This window comes from Pteropus medius, unplaced genomic scaffold, assembly GCF_902729225.1.
Source record: "Pteropus medius unplaced genomic scaffold, Ma_sr-lr_union100, whole genome shotgun sequence".
Classification (NCBI taxonomy): domain Eukaryota; kingdom Metazoa; phylum Chordata; class Mammalia; order Chiroptera; family Pteropodidae; genus Pteropus; species Pteropus medius.
The window spans coordinates 558,420-580,927 of record NW_024349798.1 but is presented as its reverse complement, the minus strand read 5'-3'; the positions used below and the strand labels follow the sequence as shown (position 1 = coordinate 580,927).

The window sequence follows — 22,508 nt, the reverse complement described above, 5'->3', positions numbered from 1 at the left end:
TTTAAACAGATATCTGAAGGATGAATAATTAATTGGGTGCCAACAGGAGGAGAAGGGCAGCACAAGCAGAGGAAGCCCTGAAGTAATCGTGCAAGCCGAAGCTAAAGCAGTGAGGACATACAGGAGACAATCCTTTGGCAACCAAGGATTTCCTGACGGCTAAAGTGTGAGCTAGAAGGAGGCTCTCAGTTCAGCCTGAGGCCAGTCCCTGCAAACTTAGGACTTCACACCATACTTGCCAGCGTTAACTTCCTCTGACAGAAAAACCACACCTACCAAGTCTTCCCCAGGGCCCTCTAACCTTCTCCTCTCAAATACAGGAGAGCGAAGTCCTTGGAGTCAAAAGTGAGTAGTTTTCCAGACAGAGAAGGAAGATCAAGAAGGCGGGTAAGAAGGCACAGAAGTGGGAAGCAGTACCATTTGCTTTGGCGGCTGAGGTGTCTTAAGGGGATGCCTCCAAGGCCGGCTGGAGACGAGGCCAGGCAGTATACAGCGCCTACTTCAGGTTGAAATAGGAACTGTCAAGTGGAAAATGGGCGCCCCCTGGGAGCAGTGCTGGGGTAGTGGACGCTGGAGGACCAAGCTGAGGAGAGGCGGCTGGACGGCGCGCGGCGGGGCGGGTTGGGGGGGGAGCGGGGGACGGGGAGGGTGCGGCTCAAATTGGGATAGCCTGCCCGCCAAGATTTTCTTCTCACAGGAGCGCACTCCTTCCGGCATGATGGTTTCATGGGATCCCAGAACAAGTGGGCTGGAAGGAATCTCGAAAAAGGAACTACCAACACGTGTCCCGTGTCATGCCCTGATCTGGGCACTCTCGTGAACATTATCTTAACACTCCTAACTCTGCTTTGAGGTAGGTATCTTTATCCCCATTTTTCAGATGGGAAAACAGAGGTTTGGTGACTTCCCACGTAGTAGCGGGGATTTTGACTCCAGAGCCTTTTCCCTGGAGCCCTCACGACTGGGAAAATAACTGATTCCCCGAGGTATAGGGGAATAAGGATCGGGTGTGAGGTGTACAAGCTTTCCAAGGGACAACACCATGACGGTACTTTCCGACAGAACCACGCCTCCCTTGTCGCGACAACACTGATTACCGTTGCTTTCCTTTAAGAGCCGTGCCCTGAAATATTAAGTCTTCGCCACATAGGGTGGTGGACATTATATGTTTTGGGATCGTCCTGACTTCTCCTCACTTGCACTGGTCCCCACTAGTGACAGAAATTTTCTCCCTCCACTAGCAAGTGAAGGTGTGGGACTACATTTCCCGGCAGGTCGTTGAGAAGGGGGTGGCAGGAGGAGGAGGAAAGACTCGGTTTCCGTCGGCTCGCATTTTCGCGTGTCCGCGGAGAAGCACATTTCAACAGCCCACTTCCTTTCTCTGTAGTAGTTAAAAGAAGGGACTACGTTCCCCAGCAGGTGTTGCCGCAGAGGGAGAATGGTCGGCCGCCATCTTTACTGTAGTCCTTTCCCCCATTTCCGCAGGGAATAGCCTTAGCGCGTGGACTACAAATCCCGGGTCGTCGTCTCTCCTTCGGCCGCCATCTTTGCCGGTAGTCCCCGCCCCTTTTCCTTCCCATTGTCTCGACCGAAGAGAATAGGAGCCAGGAAGACTGCAACTCCCGTCAGGCTCTGCGCCGCCGGGAGAGGGAGATTTCGCTATTACAGGAGAGCGAGTTGCCCAAAGTGGTAGAATAAGGCCACAAGGAGACGCTAAGTAGCCTGCCATCTTTATGGTAGTCTCCTTATCTCCCGGTTCCGTCATTATTAAGGAACACTAAAAGGCTAAAAAAACTACTATTCCCATCGCACCTCGTAAGATCGACTACTAGTCAGGTGTACGCCTCTCTTCCGCCATCTTGCTTGTAGTCCTCGTTCCTTCTCACCTTTCCATTGTTCCTGACGATTAGAAATGGCAGCGGGATGGCAGCAGATGGACTGCGACTCCCGTCAGGTACCACACACGCGGAGAGTTGTGGACAGGAGGGCGTGAGAGTGCCTGCGAAGGAGGTCGGGTCGGGGGAGAAGGCCATCTTGTTTGTAGTCACCATTCCCGCTCCTTCTGTATGCTCCGCAACGGGGAGCTTCAGGGCAACTGGACTATAACTCCCGGCAAGCTCGGCTCCTGGCTTGGCACGCCTTACGCCATCTTGTTCGTAGTCCCCGCTGTCCCCAGCGTTCCATTGTTCCCGCGGTAGCACCCGTGTCTACAGGACTACGACTTCCGTCGTGCTCTGCGCGTGTTCGTCCTGGAAAGTGGAGTGGTGGGGGAAGAAGGGGGCAGGGGGCGGGGTTCCTCTGTAAGAAGGAGGGAGTAAAGAGGAGGAGGAGAAGGGAGGGGAGGGGAAGAGAGGAGGAAGGAGGAAGGAGCTTAGGAAGGATGAGAGAGGCGGTCAGGGCCCCGGGCCGAAGCAGCGCGGGGCCAGGGGACCAGGGGGGCTGAGGCACCGCGATTGCCCCCTCCCCCTTTCCCTGCCTCCTTCCATCCCTTCCTTCCACTCTCCTGCTTGAGGAAGAGGGTTTATTCAAATTTTATTTAAATCCCTATCTCTTGAGGGTTTGGAGGTGGGAGGGGGTGGGAAGGCGGGGGCGCGCGCAAGCTGGGGGGGCGGGGCTGGCGCAGCTTCCTTCACCTCCCTTCGCTCGCCGGGTAGCCGTAAGGCAAGGGTCCGCAGTCCAGGGGCGGGCACAGGGGAGGGGGGCAGGTTACAGGGACCCCCCCCTCCCCGGGAACCGGCGGTGGGCGGGGCTTGAACCCCGGAAACAGTGGGGTGGCTCAGGCCTGGCCCTGGACCCCTGGGCAGTGGGGGCCAAGACGAAGCCAGTTAAAGGGTTGGGGGCGCTGGGGAGAGGTGGGGTGGGAGAAGGCAAGCTGGGACTCGGACCCCGGACTGAGTGGGGCCCGGGCAGAAGCTCAGCACCCTGCGCCCGAGAAGCCCCCGTTGGCCTGGGGGGGCTGAGGGACTGAGCCCCCCAGAGCAGGACCTCCCCCTGGAAGGGCCGCGCCGCAGCCCGTGGGAGGGCCTCGCCCCCGGCGCCCCCTATCTCCACTCGCCACCGTCCCGGCCTCCGCCGGAGGGAGGGGCCGAGCGCCCTCGGGGGGCCGTGGACCCCGGCGTTCAGAGCGTTCCGCGCCCCGCGCCGCCCGGCCCCCCCGCCGCCGATGGCCGCCGACCCGCCGGGAGCTGCCGAGAAGGGAGAGATGGCTCCCGGGACACGTGTGAGGTGGGTTCATTCGGCTCCTCCTCACTCCCAGACCTGGGCAGCTCCCACTCCCATGCATACTCAGCCCGGGCTCTCTCAACCTTCCCCGCCCCCAGCCTCACCCTGTCTTTGCTCCAAACTCATCTATAGTCCTTCATCTTGTTACCTCTCAATCCTGGGAAACTGGCCTTCCTTCCTAGACCCTGCTGCCCCTTGCAGACCCCCATCCCCACCTGCAGTCGCCACCCTCCAGGCCCCTCCCCTGGAGCGCTGAGAGCCCCCTTCCCCACCCCCATAGATGGGTCTAGAAGTCTCTGAAAATGGGAAAGCTGGAGTAAGACTTGGTCATGAAGAGACCCTCGGGGCATGCTGAGTCCTTGTGGGATCTTGGAGAATCTGATTTCCATGGCAAGGGGAGCCGGAGGGATTCTAGACAATTAGGGATGGAAAGCAGCATGGGAAGCTGGGGGTGGGAGCACACATAGGAGCCCATCCTGAGTTCTGTAAAGATGTCAGGCTGGATTCTAGAATCCCAAGCCAGGGAATCTGGGAGATTGCCCAGGTTGACCTGAGAGATCCAAGAGGAGGATGTCTTAGAGCAGAGGGAGCTCTGTGGAGAACAGAGGAATTGAGTGGAGGAGCAACTCTGAAGCTGCATGGTGGGGAGCGTCTCAGAGCCCTGGAAGTTGGGCAGCAGAGTGAATCTTTAGGGATGGAAGGGGTAAAGATCCCATTGGATCTGGTGAAGATGTTGAGGCTTTGGGTAGTAGTTGTGTGTGAGAGAGAGGAGGAAGAAAGAAAGAAAGCAAGCTTCAACCCAGGAATCTGTGGGTGTCTTGGGGGTAAATCTGGGTAATTTTAGGTTGGGGAGAGTGTGAAGTGTAGTACATTTGGATAACGGGAAGAGTTGTGACCTTCTAACATAACTCCACAACAAGGAGCCCCTGTTTCCGAGAAGCTTTGATGTGGGGCGGTCAGTGGAGAGGCTAGTGTCCCTTTAATTCTCCCTGGGCTAATCAAGGAGGTTCTGAGGAAGTGTCAGAGGAGTGAAGTCAGGAAGCCAGTTCTCAGGCTCCCAGAGGAGCCAGCCAGGTGAGCTGCTTGGGAGAGAGAGGCCTTGAGTAGAGAGAGTGGTTACCCCCACCCCTTGCAGGAGAGGTGACCTTGTTCCTTGTCTCCCTAGGTAGGAGGGCGAATTCTGACTGCTTAGAAATGGGGGGAGCTGCCAGGAGTTTCCCAGGTCAGGGCCCCACTGGGCCCACCTGACCCTGTCACCATTTACCCACAGCCCTCGGCGTTGCTGACGCCCCCAATGTCGTCGAGCAGCCGGGGGCCGGGGGCCGGAGCGCGCCGACGCCGAACCCGCTGCCGCCGCTGCCGGGCCTGTGTGCGAACTGAGTGCGGGGACTGCCACTTCTGCCGAGACATGAAGAAGTTCGGGGGGCCTGGGCGCATGAAGCAGTCGTGCCTGCTCCGGCAGTGCACTGCCGTGAGTTTTGCCCCCACCTTGGGACTCTGGGTGCTCTTCCCCAACTGGCCTAAGCACCATTCTGGGGTGACTGGTGGCTGATTCTTAGGGTGTCCTGTAGAGTTGCTGTTTGTTTACTCAGTCATTCACTTGTTTGTTCAAACATCCATCAGGCTGATTTTTGTCTTCAGCTCCAAGCTGGAGGCAATGTTAGGACACACTGAAGAATCTAACCTAGTCCCTACCTTCATACTTTTCCTAACTTTCGGAGACACAGTCTCATAGAAAGCCTGGCCCTTCTCATTCTTCTCTGTAGAGTGTCTGTGCACAAGACCCACCTCCAGAGCTGGCCTCTGTGAATACGTCTTAGCCTTCTTTGGCCTCTTTCTCACCTGCCAGAGTGGTCTTGGATTTGAGGCCAGGCTTACCTTTTTTGTGACCTTGAGCAAAATCACTTTGAATCTCAAGGTAACTTCTCTGTAAAATATTTCTTTTGCTGAGTTGTAAACAATAGCACTGGCACACAGTAGGTATCAGAGGAACATGGGTTTCTAACCAGCTGTCCAGAGAGCAGCCCTTCCCCAATAGCCATAGCAGCCAGCCGCATCCTGCGTCCCCCTCCTTACACCACCACCTACATTTTCCCCTCTAGCCACTCTTTCCTACTTGGTCTCTTCACCCTACAGCCCCTGTCTTCCTTTGTCCTTCAGTCCTTGCCTCCTTTCCTGTTCTTTCTTTCTCCTACCTACTACTTCTTAGAGTCTGTCTCACAATGTTCGGCATCCCTGATATGACTCAGTATTACTACCATCCTTCCCAGAGTCATGTTGTCCGAAGCCTGCTCTCTTATCCCGAGGACCAGCCTTTAGTGTTCTCAGATATCTTGCCCAAACTAGCTTCTTTGTGGGGTCCAGAGCAACCCTTGGGCTGCCCATTGAGCAAACTCAGAATTATCCCAGGCTGCTGTCAGGTCCTCTCCAGCTCTGAGTATTATTGTTATATTTGCCAGTGGTCTCTCTCCCTTCCAAAGCCAGATACAATTTCAGGGTCACAAAGGCCCTGGATCCAGCTACAGCATTCACAACAGTGAGGATAAACTATGTATCGAATGCTTCTCTTGCATTATCTCAGTCTTAGAGTAGTCCTGCATGGGAAAATTCTTAGCCTCATTATACAGATGGAGAAACAGAGACATAGGGTGTTAAATCAGTTGCTCAAGGTCATACTGCCAAAAAAGGAAAAAATTCAAGATTTGACCCACTTTGGCCCATAGGTTCTGAACCGCCTCTAGCAGCTGGCCACGGTTCCCAGAAGGAAGGGTCTTTCTCTTTTTGCTTGTTTTTGGGGTCCCTGATGCCCCCTTTCCCCCAACAGCCCGTGCTCCCACATACAGCTGTGTGCCTCTTGTGTGGGGAGGCTGGGAAAGAGGACACAGTGGAGGGAGAGGAAGAGAAATTTGGTTTGAGCCTCATGGAGTGTACAATCTGCAACGAGATCGTCCACCCTGGCTGCCTGAAGGTGATGGCCCTGGGGACCCTGGAGTCTGGGATAGGGGAGAATGTCAGGGATCAAGGAGGTGGGGAACCCTTTCTCTGAGTTTACTGACACCATACATCCACTCCCTGCCCTCTTCCTACAGATGGGGAAGGCTGAGGGTGTCATCAACGCTGAAATCCCTAACTGCTGGGAGTGCCCTCGCTGTACCCAGGAAGGCCGGACCAGCAAGGTAAGGGCAGGGACGGGGCTGGATGCTAGGCTCTGGGTAGGCAGTGGGCTGGGAAGCTGTGCAGAATCTCACCCCAGTTTTCATCTCCTTAGGATTCAGGTGAGGGACCAGGACGCCGCAGGGCTGACAACGGCGAGGAGGGTGCCAGCCTGGGGAGTGGATGGAAGCTGACGGAGGAGCCGCCGCTTCCACCACCCCCGCCCAGGCGCAAGGGCCCCTTGCCTGCTGGGCCGCCCCCAGAAGACGTGCCTGGGCCCCCCAAAAGAAAGGAGAGGGAGGCAGGGAATGAGCCCCCTACCCCAAGGAAAAAGGTGAGCCAGGGAGCATCCTCACTAGGTCCAGCTCAAGGGAATCTGGGAGCAGTAATCCTGTCCCCTTTAGGGAAGCCTGGGCCAGAGAGGCAGTGCTCCATTGGTTCCCCCACCCCGAGGGGTTGTTGAGAGATGCAGTTTTCTAGGTGTTAGGGGGAGGATGGGGCATGCTCAATGTGGAGGAGAGGTACAGGTGAGGGGCAACTGGCACTGGACAGGGAATCTTTGGGAGCCCTGGGTATTTTAGGAAGTAGGGAATGAGCATGCTCAAAGCTGCTACAAAGGAGGAAGGAGGGGCTGGAAAGGGCCTGAGGGGGAAGAAAGAGATGAGAGCATGCTCAGTGAGCCAAGACACTGGTTAGAAGGTGAGCATGCTCGGAATTCTCCTTGAGGTGGGGGCTTCTGGGAATTGTAGTCTAAGAGGAGGACATGGATCTTAGTTTTGTGAACAGTGAATGGCTAATGGGGTCTCCCTCCCTTTCCCCATATCTCCCCCTTGCCCTGGTAGGTGAAAGGAGGCCGAGAGAGGCACCTGAAGAAGGTGGGTGGAGATGCCTGCCTCCTCCGAGGATCGGACCCAGGCGGCCCAGGCCTTCTGCCCCCCAGGGTTCTGAATCCAAGCCAGGCTTTCTCGTCCTGCCACCCTGGGCTCCCTCCCGAGAACTGGGAGGTGTGCCGGGGATCACCTTCCTCTCCCTCCCCCTCCCACCATTCCTTGCCGCACCCTCCATCCCGGAGACAGAGATCTGTCATTTCCTGCTGACCTTGTCCTGTCCTTGCCTCACTTGGCCACAGTGGGCATCTGGACCACTGGGAAGAGTGGAGGGGGAGATGGGGTTGGAGCCAGGACCCTGACTTTCCAAGAACACTTGAGGGTATTATCTGACCCTTTTACCTCATCTTTCCAAACCTTAAAGGGAAAAAACCAAGTTCATATACCTGCCCAGTGACTCCCTGTGTGGTCTTAGCAAATTGTCAGCTGCTCTGATAGTCAGTTTTTCATTTTTGAAATGAAGATGATACTGCTTTCCTTATCCACCTATCCCACAGAACTGTTTAAATTTAATGAAATGAAATGAGCTTTGTAAATTATAAAATTTACCTCAATTTAAGGAAAATGAAGCCCAAAGAGGTTAAAAGATTTGCCTAAGGTCACACAGCAAAGCTAGAATTCAGATGTCACTTTGCACAGATACAATGCAAAGGTCTGCCTGATTGCATTTAAATCCTACTTCTGCCATTTGTCAGCTTGTAACCTTGGGTGCTTAATCTCTCTGAGCCTCAGTTTTCTCGTATCTAAAAAGTGACCCAGGTTGCCACTCCATTCAAACACTACGAGGATGTGATGAGTCAGTGAGTATGGAGTGTTCCATTTGGGGCCAGATGATCTTTGTTATTCTCATGTTACTGAACAGACACTTAGAATTATCTAAGCCAGCATCCCATGTTGTAGATGATGAGGCAGAGGCTTCCCAAGGTCACACAGAATTGATAGTCAAGCCAGTACTCAAAACTAGATTTCCTACTGTTTTCTATAGCTCATTGTTTTTGGAAATTCATAAGCAATTAAAATCCATAAGGCATTTAATTATTTGAATTAGCACCTTCACGTGACAGATAAGGAAACAAGTTCAGAGAGGGTCATGGCTTGGCTGATGCCTCACATAGTTCAGGAGCACAGTCAGGGCTGGAACTCAGGACTGTCCCATGGGCTATTTACTCCCCAGGGGCAGGGCGGTGGGAAAGTGTGTGCCAGGCCTTAGAACAGTCTCCCTCTGTCTCCCTGCAGAAACCAAAGCCACCTTTGGCCTCTGCTGAGGGCCCAGCGGTGCCGTCCCCATCACCACAGAGGGAGAAGCTGGAGCGTTTCAAGCGGATGTGTCAGCTGCTGGAGCGGGTGCCTGACACCTCCTCATCGTCCTCGGACTCGGACTCAGACTCCGACTCATCGGGCTCATCGCTGAGTGAGGATGAGGCCCCTGGCGAGGCCCGGAATGGGCGACGGCCAGCCCGGGGCAGCTCAGGGGAGAAGGAGAACCGCGGAGGGCGGCGGGCTATACGCCCAGGCAGTGGGGGGCCCCTCCTCAGTTGGCCCCTGGGCCCCGCCCCACCACCCCGGCCCCCGCAGCTAGAACGGCATGTGGTACGGCCCCCACCTCGAAGCCCTGAGCCTGACACCCTGCCTTTGGCTGCTGGATCCGACCACCCCCTGCCCCGTGCTGCCTGGCTTCGTGTCTTCCAGCACCTCGGGCCCCGGGAGCTGTGTGTTTGCATGCGAGTCTGCCGGACTTGGAGCCGCTGGTGAGTGGCCTGGACAGGTCTAGGTTCCATGCTGACACTCTCTTCACTTGCTATGTGACCTGCAACTGGTTCCTGATCTTCCTTGGTCACTGTTCTTGTGTTGATAAAACTTCTGTAGTATGTATATATTATGGCATGATACTTCTGTATTTACTATGCACAGGCTGCTTTCCATTTTTGAGCTGAACTTTGTGAGGTTTCCCCTTTTACAGATGAGGCTGAGGTCAAGGTCGTGTGGAGAGGAAGCAGTAGAACCAGAAATTGGAACCCAGAGGTCTTCTTGCTCCAGAATCTTTCCTCTTAATAACTTATTTATGAGTGTTTAGTATGTGCCAAGCATAGTGCTGACCGCTATACATGTATCATCTCATTTGCTTTTCTTACTCCTGAGGACAGTCTTATCGGTCCCATTTACACGTAAGAAAGCTCTTTGCTGAGGTGGCCCCTGCCCTCTTAGAGGCAGCCGTACTTGGGCCCCGTGACTCCACTTGTAACTTCTTCATGCCCCAGAACCACCACCATCTCCCTTTGCTTTTCCATTCCCGTCTCCCCACTGCTTCTTAAACTTTGTTCAGAAATGTCAGTCATCCTCCCAAGCCTTTGGTCTTCCTCTTTGATCCTGCCCCTGACAAATTCTCTCCCCCAAATTAAATTTGTACAGCACTCCGTTCCCCTCACAGAGCACGTAGAGACTTTCTGCATGTTGATGAGCCTTCATTCGTTTATTCATAAACATGTTCCAATCAGGTACAGATGTTGTGTCTGTTTTATCTTCATGTTCCCAACACAGGACAAAGGGCACTGTAGGTGCCCTAGAAATAATTTATAAATGAGTAAATCAGGCTCTTTCCCAGGCACTTATTGTTGGTGGACCAGGCACCTTGTTGGCTGGTTTGCAAATGTTAGCTGATTTGTTCTTCATAATAGCACCCTATGAGGGAATGAGGGACACCTGAAATCACAGTGTAAGTTAGTAGCTGAACTTCAACTCCAGTCCTTTTCCTTTGCATTCTGGAATTCTGGGTGCTAGGTCATGCCCACTGGTCTCTGTGGAGGCTGTAGAGCTAAGAGGATGGGATTGTGGGCTCTGGAGGTAAATTGCCTGTGGTTCAGTCTTATTCTTCTTCTAATGAGCCATACGTGCCATTGGGCTAGTTTCTTAACTTGTCTGTGCCTCATTTTTTCATTCGTTAAACCAGGAGAACCAAGAACACTTCGTAGTGTTTTTTTTGTGAGCTACTACACCTAAAGAACTGAGGACAGACAGTACCTGAGAAATAGAAACTACCCAGTTTTTTAATTGTAATCATTATTATTCACTCAGTTATAGTTACTGGAAGTACAGACTTTTACATCCTCAGACCATAGATCTGTGTCCTAGAAGAGCTCGCTCAGTCAACCTGCAACATAGAAGCAAATAGTTATAACAGTTGCTGGGGATCACCACCCGTGCTTCATGTGGTAGTTGAGGAAATGTTTGCTGAGGCCTCTTCAAGGCCAGCCCTGTGTTTGGCATGTGGGATTCAGAACTGAAGAGGACTTGATTTCTGCCTCAAGGAGAGACTTGTGACCAGAAGTGCCAGAGGCTGGACTACACAGTGACTCCCAGCTTGGTCCCTGGACTCTGGTCCTCATGAGTTCCATCAGCTATGACTCTGGCACTTCCTGGATATATGACCATAGGTGAACAGCTATACCTATCAAGTTCTCAGCTTTCTCATCTGTAGTCTGAAGTTCATATTAATACCTTGTGAGGATTAAATAAGGTGGTCCTTGCAAAGCATTTAGCATAGAACCTGAAGGGTACTAATCAATAAAATACCAGCTTTTGATAAGATGACAAGGGTAAAGCAGAGCAGAGGCCTGTAGGGTGAGGTACAGTGGGAATAATCAGAAGACTGTCAGGCCTAGGGGCAGAAATGGGCAGTGGGGGTAGAGAACTTTTTAAGAAACAGAATAGCTTGGATTTGGTGACTAAATGGCTATGAGGAAGCAGGGTGACTCAGCTGAGTTTCTGGCTCACAAGCCTGTATGGGCAATAGTGCCATTCTCCGTGCTCAGGAATACTGGAGGAAGAGAGCAGGTTCTAGGGAAAAGTGAAGTGCTCAGATTTGACTTGTTTGGTTTGAAAGGCCTGTGGGCCAGTTAGGAGCTAACAGCGGGATATACAGGTCTGATGCTCAAAAGGAAGATCCAAGTTTATAAACTAGGGACACAGCCATGAACAAATAGGTGGGAGAGCAGGAAGTTATGTTTTCTTGTCTAGTGGCTTCTATCTTCTCTTGGAACTGGAAGGCAAAATGATCTACCAAGGGAAAGATACAATTTTGAGAGTTTTCAACCTATAGGTATGAGCTCCAAGGAAGAGGGCAGAAGGTAGAATGTCAGTATTTGTGAGTTAGAGAAAGTGCAGCCAGAGATTTGGAGATGGAGGGGAGAGGTATGTCCTAAGGAAAAGGGATTGAAGAAGGAGTGAATGATGATGAACAGTGTCAGATGTTGGCAAAAAGTCATGGGAGATCAAAGGCCAGAATTGGCGGTTGGATTTTTCTACAAGGAGGCCTTGATATCCTTGGCTGTGCTACAGGGGAGTGAGGAGACCAAAGCCAGGTCACAAGGGGTCAGGGACATCAGCTTCAAGGCAGGGACTCGATCTGTTTGTTTGTTGCTGTGTGCCTAGTTTCTAAGTTGGCAACTGGTATGTAGTAGGTGCTAAACAAAATACTTGTCGAATGAATGACAGTGCGGAAATCAGAATGGAGTGTAGAAAGAGGTGGCGAGGGTGGAGTTGGAGAGAAATTTGTAGGTGGGAGAGCAGGAAGTTGCAGGTTTTCCTGTCTGGTGGCTTCTATCTTGGAATATGTAGGTGAAGTGATATATGAAGAGCAAGGGGGGAGAGGGCAGGCAGAACAAGCATGGAAGAGTTGCTGAGTTGCGGGTAAGAGGGCTTGAACTTTGGAGGACATTGGCACAGAGGGTGGCAAGGAACGGACTTGAACACAGGGTCAAGGCAAGTTGGAGTTGGGAGTAAGTCTTGGAGATGGACAGAGTAGTGAATAGTGGTGGCATCAGGGAGCCCAGATTTTGCAGGTGGGTTATTAGGGGGATGACTCATTCAGGGTCTGGCTGAAGAGACTTAAGGATAAAGTGGATGGATTAGGGAACTTGAACATAAAGCGCCTGCACACACACACGTCCGCCCGCCCTCCTGATGATGGTATATCTTGGCCTCTTAGTTCTTCCTGCCTCTTGCCTCAGTGTCGTTCCCCAGCGTAGAAAGAACCTGTCCATGGCTCCCTGTTGCTTCACAACGAACTTTCATAGTCTTATTGGACGTTTGGATGTGAACAGTGCCCCAGTGACTGCTCTAAACACTTCCTCTCTACTGTCTCCCTTCATCTTTGCAGCAAACCTTTGAAGTAAATGCTGCATTTACTTCCTTTTATGGTTTAGAGAATGGAGGCCCAGAGAGGACAAGTGACTTGCCTAAGGTCACTCAGCACAGAAGTGGCAGAGCTGAGATATAGATCCCCATAGTGCATACATTCTTTACCTCTGGGCTCTGTGGCCATGACAATCCAACCTGGCATTCCAGCCTTCCTTGACTTGGCACCCATACTCTAGGCCTCGTCTGCAGCCTTACCCCCTACTTCTAACCCACTCAGAGTTCAGGCTCTTAATCCAGACCAGCTTGATGTAAGCCCTGGCTCTGCTACCATTTGGTAGCTGTGGGACCTTGAACAAATTTCTTAATCTCTATGAGCTTCATTTTCTTTAACTCTCAAAAGGAATTGATGACAGTATTTACCTCCTAAGGCTGTTGTGAAGTTATATGCTTCATGCATAGAACAGTACCTGGCACATAGTAAATTCTTGATAGATACTAGTTACTGGTGCTGTAGTCATCATCGTCATCATTCTCATTATTATGAGATAACAAATTGCCCTTTGTTTCTTCTGCCTTGGGTCCTCAGAGCTGTTTTCTCCCTGTGTCCTGGACCTGGATACCAGTTTTTCCTGATCTGGAATGTACACCCTCTTCCTCTCCTCCCCTTGTGAGAATAATTACTGCTTCCTTAAAGTCTCTCTGGGGGCTTCTGTCCTATTCTAGTTGATCTCTTATGTCCTTTGTCTCATCAGTTACCGTGGACTGGCTATGTCTCCCCCATTTTCTGACTGCTCTGTGCCCAGTGGAGGCTGGACACATGGTATCAGTAGGACCCTCAATGACTGTTGACTGCCACTCTGAGGTTTAAACCCAGTGTCCTGGTCATCGAAGGGCAAAGGGACAAATTAGTTCCAGCCAAGAAGAGTCAGGAGGAGACTTCCTGGAAGAGGAGGCACTAGAACTGAGCCTTGAAGGATTTGGGTTGGTTGGCATTTCCAGCAGCAGAACCACAACATCTACCAAACTTTATTGGCATCAGACAACATTGTGTGTCTATAGGTGGTTTGGTGTGGGATTTATGTAATATGATACAGAAACAGTTGAGGGACTGCATGAGCTCCCAGGGGCAAGGGTTCCCTTTTAGCCATGGAAGGTCCAGGAGGTGCTTCAAGGTGGTGGCCGCAGTTGAGCTTGGACTCAAGACTGGGTCAGAGTGGGCAGAGAAAGGATTTGGATGGAGCCGGATTTTACTGAGTGAAAGATAAAAGGGGTAGGACCTGGGGTAGGGCCTAGGGTAGAAGTTGGGTTTGAAGGTGGTTTGTTTCTTTTTCCTTTTTAGAATAGAGAGATTTACAAATGATAATTGGTTTAGTGGTTGGAACCAGGAGAATATAGAAGGCCAAAAGAGGAGGGAAATGGAGTTGTTGGATTTTGAAGTATTTATATCTGTGCCTCCAGCATTCCCAAAAATGTCACCCAGCTTCACTGGAGTATGCCTGGTAGTTTTAAGTGGCACAAAAGCATGGCTTAGTCTTTCCATTAATTTTGAAAAGTATGTCTTTCTATTTTGTGCTATTGTATCTTTAACACTTATCTCCTTGTTTAACAAAATGTCTTTAGGTGGTAGTCTAAAGCCACAGCAACACCTGATTAGAATTTAATAGCCCTAGTCTGTTTTTACTGTTCTGTTTCTAAGGCTAATATATTTATGTGAAACAATGCTGGTTTTAAGTGCAAAGAGGGATCAAATTAAAGATAAACTCATGTTCTCTGCAGATCAGTGGATAGCAAATGAGTGGAGTTGGGGTCACTATTCCAGCCCAGGGTTCTTGAAGAAAAAGCCCTTTAGAATTGATTATTGTGTCTTTCCAACTAGAATGTCGGCTTCACAAGGGCAGACTGGCTTTTCCCCTTTGGTATCCCCAGTACCTACGACTATGCCAGGTGCACAGTAGGTTATCTGTTGCACATTTATAATTTGGCATGTGCGGGTCATGCCAAATCTAAGGAACAAAAAGAACAAACTAATCAGAAACAGACTCATAAACATAGAGGACAATCTGATGATGGCCAGAGGGGAGCGGGGTTGGGAGACTGGGAAAAAAGGGTGAAGGGTTAAAGAAGGACAAATTAAGAGTTGATAGATGGTCACAGGGATGGGGAGCATGGCATAGGGAATGCAGTTAGCATTAATGTAATGGCTAGGTGGAGAGCCAGAGGAGAGAAAGAGCAATTAGAGGGATTGTTTAATAAACTGTATAAATATCCAACCAATGCACTGTATACTTGAAACTAATAAAATAAAAAATCAATACAAAAAAATTTTTTAAATAAAGAATTGGGGTGTGGACGGGAGGTAAGATTCAGCTTCTTGGGCCCCTCCCCACTCCTGCTACTTCTGAGATAGTTCATTTAGTCCAGTGGGAATTTCTTGACATGCCTTTGAGAACTACAGTAAGAAGAGTTTTCAGATGGAGTCTCAAGCAACTTTAGTGTACCTCAAAGTGTTAATAGATAACACTGGGAGAGGTGAGGAAGGGTTCCCTGGTAAAATAAGTTTGGGAAGCCCTTTTACAGTTACTTCATGTTGGATTAGTCAAGGCTCTTAGAAATGCTGGGATCAAGAAACCTGTCTAACTTTGTTCAGGTCTCATTTGTCTTTATAGCTTCAATACCTGGGAACTGCCAGGTCTTCCATAAACACTGAGTGAGTAAATGAAAAGCTGTAAATGAAGTGTGTTGTGGGGTTGCTCTGTGGAAGTGTGGCACCATTCTTTCATTCAACAAATGTGCAACAGATAACCTACTGTGCACCTGGCATAGTCGTAGGTACTGGGGATACCAAAGGGGAAAAGCCAGTCTGCCCTTGTGAAGCCGACATTCTAGTTGGAAAGACACAATAATCAAATAAGAGACCAAATAGGGCTATAAGTCAAGCCTTGGGCAGCTGGCTATCAGAATGGGGCAGATGTGGATGGATCAAGGGCAGAAATTAGTAGAGGTGATGAGAAGTGCTGACGAGCCAACAAAACTTAGCAATCAGTCCAATGTAGGGGTTGGGTTGCTGATAGATCCCTTTGGTATCATATCAAATACAACATGTAGGGTGTTTCTGTGTGTCTTTGGCAGAATATAAGTTGTAAGGCCCGCAAACCAGAGTGACCTCATTTGATTTACAGCAGCCATGTGGGGCAGGCCAAGTATGGATCATGATCTTTGTTTTCTAAATGAGGCCTCTGGGGCTCAGGAAGAGGAATGGACTTTCCCAGGGTCTTGCATCCAGTCAGTGATGGGCTTGAGCCCTAAACTCAGTGCTCTTGGCCTGCAGTCTGGAGCTTCCTGCAAACCCCCACTCCCCTGCTGTCTGAATGGACCAAGAGAAAACCCGTGAACCATTGAGTGTGGGGAGGATTGTGGACTCCCTGAGAGCTGAGGGCTCTGTCTCCCCTCTTGTGGCTGGCAGGTGCTATGACAAGCGTCTGTGGCCTCGAATGGACCTGAGCCGGCGGAAGTCACTCACCCCACCCATGCTTAGTGGTGTGGTTCGTCGCCAACCTCGAGCCCTGGACCTCAGCTGGACAGGAGTCTCCAAGAAGCAACTCATGTGGCTTCTGAACCGACTGCAAGGTATGGTGGGGTGGTGAGTCAGGCTAGAGCTATGAGGGGGATATACATGGGGCAGTCCTCCTAGCACCAGCTTTCTGACCACCCCCAGGCCTACAGGAGCTGGTGCTGTCCGGCTGCTCCTGGCTGTCTGTCTCTGCCCTGGGCTCAGCCCCACTGCCGGCCCTGCGGCTCCTGGACCTGCGCTGGATCGAGGATGTTAAAGACTCCCAGCTCCGTGAGCTGCTGCTGCCTCCGCCAGACACCAAACCAGGTGTGGCTTCTGTTGGCTCATTTGTAGAATGGGTTGGGTAAGGGTAGGGGTATGAGGCCTCCAAGGTCTCTTTTGACTCATGCTAGGTGTTAAAGGATTGAAGAAAGGGTCAAGATAGAACACTCGAGTTTAAATAGGAAGGCCCTGCTTGGCTGTTGTTTATTCATTCACTCACCTGCTATGTGCTGGGCCCTATGCTAAAAGCAGAGGGAACAGGTTAAAGAATTAGTCCCTGTTCTCCAGGAGGAGATAATTATAAGACTGACGGATGACAGAATTCTTTGAGAAGCCAGGGACTATGAGCTAATAAGTCTCTGGGTATGATGGGCTTTACTGAAGAGCCTCTTCCAAAGGGAGCAGTGGCAATTGCTGTAGAAGAATGTGGGCCCCCAGTGGCCAGTCAGTTCTGTTTGTCAAGAGGAACCAGAGTATGTGTTTTTCTTTGAAATATCCTGGTTTTTAAATAATGGAAATTAATTCAAATTCTTTTAAAAGTCATGTGTGGATCCAGTAAAAATATGGCTGAAAGATAGATTTGACTCCAAGACTCCTTTGCCCTATAGTAAAAAGACAAAGATATTCCTAAGGGAAAAGAGCAGAAAGAGAGAGCCAATTGACTTGGAAAGTTGCGAGGAGGTGGTGTTATCATCTCCCCAGGCAGACCAGCCACCTCTTCGCCTCAGGTCAGGCCCAGAATATGTTGAACACATATTCTGGACCTGGCCCTGTGTAGGACCCTGGAGACCTCAAACTGAATCAGTTCCATTCCTCACCCCAGTCATGCAGAAGAATCAGAAATAGGTATGGCATGATATGGTAAAGACTGGGATTTGGGGGGCAGTGAGAGAAGCCCTTCTTGAAAGGAGCTATTTGAACTGAGTCCTGAAAGAGACAGGTTTTTTTCAAGGGAGTGTAAGGCAGAGTAAGCAGTTTTATGGGGCAGGAGTCCCATATTGGCAGAGAGGGATGCTGGAAGCTAAGGCTGGTCAGGTGGGCAGAGGCCTGGTCGCTTTCGGGGTCATACAGAGGTATGGAGTGAGGGCACTGAAGTCTGGAGGCTCCTTGTCTAGCAAGTAGATGGGATGCTCACAATAGCATCCTCTCTGGCCCCTACCAGTCTATTCTCCATACTGAAGCCAGGGAACTATCCAGAAGGACAGGTCTAACCATGTCACTCCTGTGCTATAAACTTTCTCATTGCTCTTCAGTGTTCTTTGGATACCATAGTCGCTAAGGCCCGGTGGGGTCTGGTTCCTGCTGACCTGTGCCATCCTGCATTTTAGCCACCTCAACTTCCTTGCCAAGTTCCCTTTAACCCCAAGGCCTTTGCCCACTCTGCCTAGAATTCTCTATCCTCTTTCATCTAATTAACACCTAATCATCTTTGCATCAATCTAAATTTCCATTTCCTCCTAGAAGCCCTTCATGATCCTTTCCCCCACTGAGAGTCCCTCTTAAACTTTGAGAGCAGTCTCTTCCCAGTATAGCACTGTACAGTTGTGAAATCATTTGATTAAAATCTGTTCCCCCTCACTATGTTCTTAAGCTTTGTGAGGGCAGGGACTGTGTGCTTGCCCCAGCACCTTGCTTTCATAGCTCTTTCATGTATCCCTTCTTCCTACCCACACTACCCCACCCCACCCACTTCACAGTAGTCTTGGAGTAGAGAAGCGACTAGGATTTTTTGCATTTGCTGGACAAAGCACCAGAGGCTCAGAAGGGTTTAGTGACCACTGCCAGTCACAGGCAAAACCAGACCAGAGTAGTCATCTATTGCCCACTCTTAACTGGAATTCGACTGAGCCAGGAAGATTTGGGCATGGGTAAGGGTAGGAATTGGGAACAGTGCATTCCATGAGGTGAGAAAGTGCTTGTTGGCTGGCAGCCTGAATTCGTTTCAATTTAAGCCCATTTATCAGGAGCTTGCAAAGACGAGCCTTCTAGGCCCTTGAAGCCTGTGGTGCAAATTGGCACTCTATACCTACCTTTCTGATCTTGACTCCTTGGTTCATGATTCATTCCTGGAGCAAAAGTTCTTCTACCTTGCTTCTGCCTCTGCTGTTCTCTGCCTGGTGTACTCTTTTCCTATCTCTCCACACAGTCACATCCTTGAAGGCCCAGCTCAAATGCTGCCACCACAGCGAAATCCTCACTGATGCCCCCTTGCCTCACCCAAGCCAGAAGTGCCTTTTCCCTGCTTCCCTCTAATGGCATTTAGCTGTGGCCCATGGTTGAGGGGATCTGTAGATGTATTCCCTCTCCAGGTTCTTAGCTTCTCCAAGGATATATAAGGAGAGCTTGTCTAATCAGGTACCCACAGAGGTGGCCTGGCAGGTAACAAGTGATAGGCTTTGGTGCAGGACATTAGGAAGTAGCACTTATCAACCCAACTCCAGTCAGTCATTGTCAGGTGAAAGGGGCAGCCCTGTAATGCCGGATCTTACAGTTTTTTTAAGGAAAAACTCAGTGTCTAAATTCCTTTATTAAAATGTCCTTTTTGTAGTATTAGACATGAAGAAAATTTTTAGCACTATGCAGACTCCATAAAACACTTGGAGTCTATGTTCATGAGTCTGTGACATCCAATCTAATTTATCTAGGGGCTAGGCTGGTGCCTGGGAGGCAGACAGCATTGTGGTTAAGTGTTTGGACTTAGAGTCACTGAGGCTTGCTATCCTAGCTGTTACTCCATAATCCTGTGACCGTGGACAGATTGCTTAATGATTTGAGCCTCAGTTTTCTCATCTGTAAACAGGAATGATAATCAGAGAACTTTTCTCCCAGGGCTATGGTTCTTAAAGCATGGTCAGCAGCATCAACATCACTAGAGCAATGGTCCCCAACCTTTTTGGCACAAGGGACCGGTGCTCCTCTGAGAATCTATTTAATGCCTGATGATCTGAGGTGGAGCTGAAGCAGTGATGCTAGCACTGGGGAGCGGCTGCAAATATAGAGGAAGCTTCACTCGCTCGCCCACCACTTAACCTCCTGCTGTGCGGCCCTGTTCCTAACAGGTCACACCCAGCCTAATACTGGTCCCAGTCCCTAGCCTGGGGGTTGGGGACTCCTGCACTAGAAAACTTGTTAGGAAAATAAACTCTGAGGCCCTACCTTAGACTACCTAAACTGTTGATGCACCATAGGCATTTTTTTTTTTTAACCATAATGCAGGAATGTGGTAGATACAATAAGAGGGAAACTTTGGGTACAGAGATGAGCAGTGCGAGCTCTTCTGTCTTCAAGATTGGGGAAGAGGAGGCTTCTGAGCTCAGACCTGGAACCAGGCACACTGGCTAGGCAGAGGACTGAGCACAGGTGGTCATAGGCAGAGTCCGTCAGGGTAAAGTCACCTGTGGAGTTTGAGGGTGAGGGAGAGGAGTTAAGAGCTGAGATAGGGATAAGATCTTAGCGTAACTGGAATGTTTTACCAAGGAGATTGGACTTGTCTGAGGTATCCTCAGAGGGTTTTAAGCAAAGAATGGGTGTTGTCCCACTTGTGTTTGAGAATGGCTCTCTGGATTCCAGGAAGGAGAAGAGAGACTAGAATGAGTGCAGAGGCTGGGGCAGGAGTTGAGGGTAGTGGTGTTGGCTCAGAGTGGTGACAGGGAATGTAGAGAAAGGAATCCAGTTGGTTACTTTACTGCTGACCTGTGCCATCCTGGAAGGAGAGGGAAGTGGGAGAGCAGCCTGGGATGTCATTTGTTAGATGAATGATTATATTGAACACCTATGTCCCTTTTGTTGGGGTTAGAGTAAGAACAAGACAAAAAAATTCTTGACTTCTTGGAATTGACATTCTAGTAGGAGGAGAGAAAGAAATATGTATGTCAAATAGTGGAGAAAGGGGGAAACAGTACAGAGAAGGGGTAGAAGTATGTGGAGTGTTATAGTTTTAAGTGGAATAATCATGGCAGGCCTCACTGAGGAGGCATTGCGAGCAGTGGACAGATGAGATGAGGTCAGGTTGTGGGGGTGTTTAGGAAAAGAGTAAGCCAGGCAGAGAGTACCAGTCGAGGTGCCCTTTTATAGTGGGAGCAGGTTCAGGGGTGGTGAGGAATGTGAGCATGGAAACAATTGGTCAGGATGCGTACTAGGTGCAAGGATGGGGTAGTGGGTAGTGCTGACCTCTTATCTGCCTGCCCAGGGCAAACGGAGAGCCGTGGGCGGCTGCAGGGGGTAGCAGAGTTGCGCCTGGCAGGCTTGGAGCTGACAGATGCCTCCCTGCGGCTCCTGCTGCGCCATGCACCCCAGCTGAGTGCCCTGGACCTGAGCCACTGCGCCCATGTCGGAGATCCTAGCGTCCACCTCCTCACGGCCCCCACCTCCCCGCTCCGAGAGACCCTGGTACACCTCAATCTTGCTGGTAAGCATGGTCCCATCTGTTCATCCTGCTAGCCTGTTGGTCCACATGACCAGTGCCTACCCCCTAACTCTCCTGGTATTGGCTACCATTGCCCCATCCCCAGGTTGCCACCGCCTCACTGACCACTGCCTTCCGCTGTTCCGCCGCTGCCCGCGCCTACGCCGTCTTGATCTGCGCTCCTGCCGTCAGCTCTCACCTGAAGCTTGTGCTCGGCTGGCAGCCGCTGGGCCCCCTGGCCCCTTCCGCTGCCCAGAGGAGAAGCTGCTTCTCAAGGACAGCTAGTTGGGTGCCCCCCACCCTCCCCCAGGACTCGTCAGGAGCCTGGACCTCAGGCCTTCATTTCCCCTGCTGGGAGGCCAGATTACCCACCCACCTCATGACTTGGGATTCCTGAGTTCTGACTTGGGATTCCTGCCCAGGGACTCGAGCCTGCCTCCCCATTCTCTACCCCCTGCACTGATATTTCTGGGGGTCTCCTTCCCATCCCTTCTCCCTTCCATCTGCTTCATTGTCCATCCTGGGGAGGAGTGGGTCAGAGGTACTGGGGTGCTGAGCCAAAGGGATGGTGGGAGGGTGGTAAGGTGCATTTGAGGAGGAGAGAATGGGGAAGGGTATCAGGATACTGGGAGCCAGGGGCTGGGGAAGGTGGAGGCTGGGCTGGGGGAGGGGGGGCAGCAGACCACCAAGGGTGCAGGGAAAGGACCAGATACTTGGGTTGGGGGTGGGGAGGGCAAAAAGGGAAACCAGACGAGCAACTGGGGATCCCAGGTGTCAGAGGTGGGAGTACTTGGGGAATCAGGGAAAGCCAGGGCTGAGTGAGGGGTTGGGGGAGGGACAAGAACAGGTGGGGGCAGTAGTACCCCCTTAGGGGGTCACCCCTCTCCTTACTCCCTCCCCAGATTTCAGTTCATTCCCCTTCCCTGACTCCTTGAAAGTCACTGACAATGGCAGCTATTGAGAGGAGTGGGGGCCCGCTGGCCTACCTGCTGTTCAGCGTGGCCCAGGGGAGTGGTGAGGGGTACCCCAGCCCCCTGCCTGCCTCCCCGCTCAATACTTGAACATTCATCTGTACTGAAGTGTTACTTGAACCTGGGGAACCTTGGACCTAGGGGAGCCACATTGAGGGGCCAGGACCAGCTTGGACTGAGACTGGACCAGTGGGTGCCCAGTTTGGACTATGCCACTCCCAGGCTCTCTCTTGCTTTACTGTATTGAGCAGCTCCACCCACTGGACCTGAGGTGGGGTGGGGTGGGGTGGGGTGCCAGCCCAACGATGGGGATGATGGGACTCCTCCAGCTTGGCATTTCCCATTCTTTCATCGTCATGGAAACTTGTATCCCATTTGCCCAGGGAACTGCCACTCCTGGTTGCCATGGAAATAGCAGCCAATGGACACGGGCCAAAGCCACCGTTAAGGCTAGAAATGGCCCCTTTTGGTTGCCATGGGAACTTAGTAACACTCTTGCCCTGCCTCTTCCTCCAGTGTGAGGGCGGGGTTTGGGGAGCCAGGGCCCGCCCCTCAGCCCAGGCCTGAGGCGGCGGGGGTGGGGTGGGGGTGCTGGTATGTACCATGTAGGGGAGGGGGTTATCCACATACCTCAGGTAACTGGGAGGTGCGCGGGTGGGGGGAGGGACTGGGAGGACCAAGGCCGAGGAGGAGGTCCTGGGATCACGAGAAAGGCTTGAGGATGGGGCCGCTTGGGGGAGGGGGAGGAGGCAGCCTGGCTGGGGACAACTGGGGGACCCAGCCGGGCTGGGCCCCAAATCTACAATACGGTTTGCTATAAAACTCAAAATCTTACATCCGGGGCCGCTGAGTTCCTGTGTGTGTGTGTGCGGCGTCTGTGGGCGGGGATGGGGTGCGGATGA

General features: G+C 51.4%; 1 protein-coding gene across 5 annotated transcripts; it reads left to right on the top strand.

Annotated features, from left to right (window-relative positions):
- The first annotated feature begins 649 nt into the window (after window positions 1-649).
- Window positions 650-22,448, top strand: FBXL19 (F-box and leucine rich repeat protein 19). 5 transcript variants are annotated; one of them, XM_039884449.1, is made up of 11 exons: window positions 650-853; window positions 4,493-4,693; window positions 6,047-6,190; window positions 6,312-6,398; window positions 6,491-6,709; window positions 7,218-7,379; window positions 8,499-9,010; window positions 15,862-16,025; window positions 16,114-16,275; window positions 20,420-20,638; window positions 20,742-22,448. In XM_039884449.1, exons 2-11 carry the CDS (start codon window positions 4,517-4,519, stop codon window positions 20,918-20,920), a joined length of 2,025 nt encoding a protein of 674 aa, XP_039740383.1. In that variant the 5' UTR covers window positions 650-853; window positions 4,493-4,516; the 3' UTR covers window positions 20,921-22,448. The 5 variants fall into 5 exon arrangements, with proteins under 5 accessions (XP_039740383.1, XP_039740382.1, XP_039740384.1 ...); XM_039884448.1 differs by lacking the exon at window positions 650-853 and adding an exon at window positions 2,322-3,225; XM_039884450.1 differs by lacking the exon at window positions 650-853 and adding an exon at window positions 2,324-3,225 and having other exon boundaries at window positions 7,218-7,250.
- Window positions 22,449-22,508: the final 60 nt, after the last annotated feature.

Coding starts and splice junctions, on each gene's coding strand:
- FBXL19 (XM_039884449.1), top strand. CDS start 4,517: ATGTCGTCGAGCAGCCGGGGGCCGGGGGCCGGAGCGCGCCGACGCCGA. Junction 16,026..16,113: donor GCTTCTGAACCGACTGCAAG/GTATGGTGGGGT, acceptor GACCACCCCCAG/GCCTACAGGAGCTGGTGCTG. Junction 20,639..20,741: donor GGTACACCTCAATCTTGCTG/GTAAGCATGGTC, acceptor CCCCATCCCCAG/GTTGCCACCGCCTCACTGAC.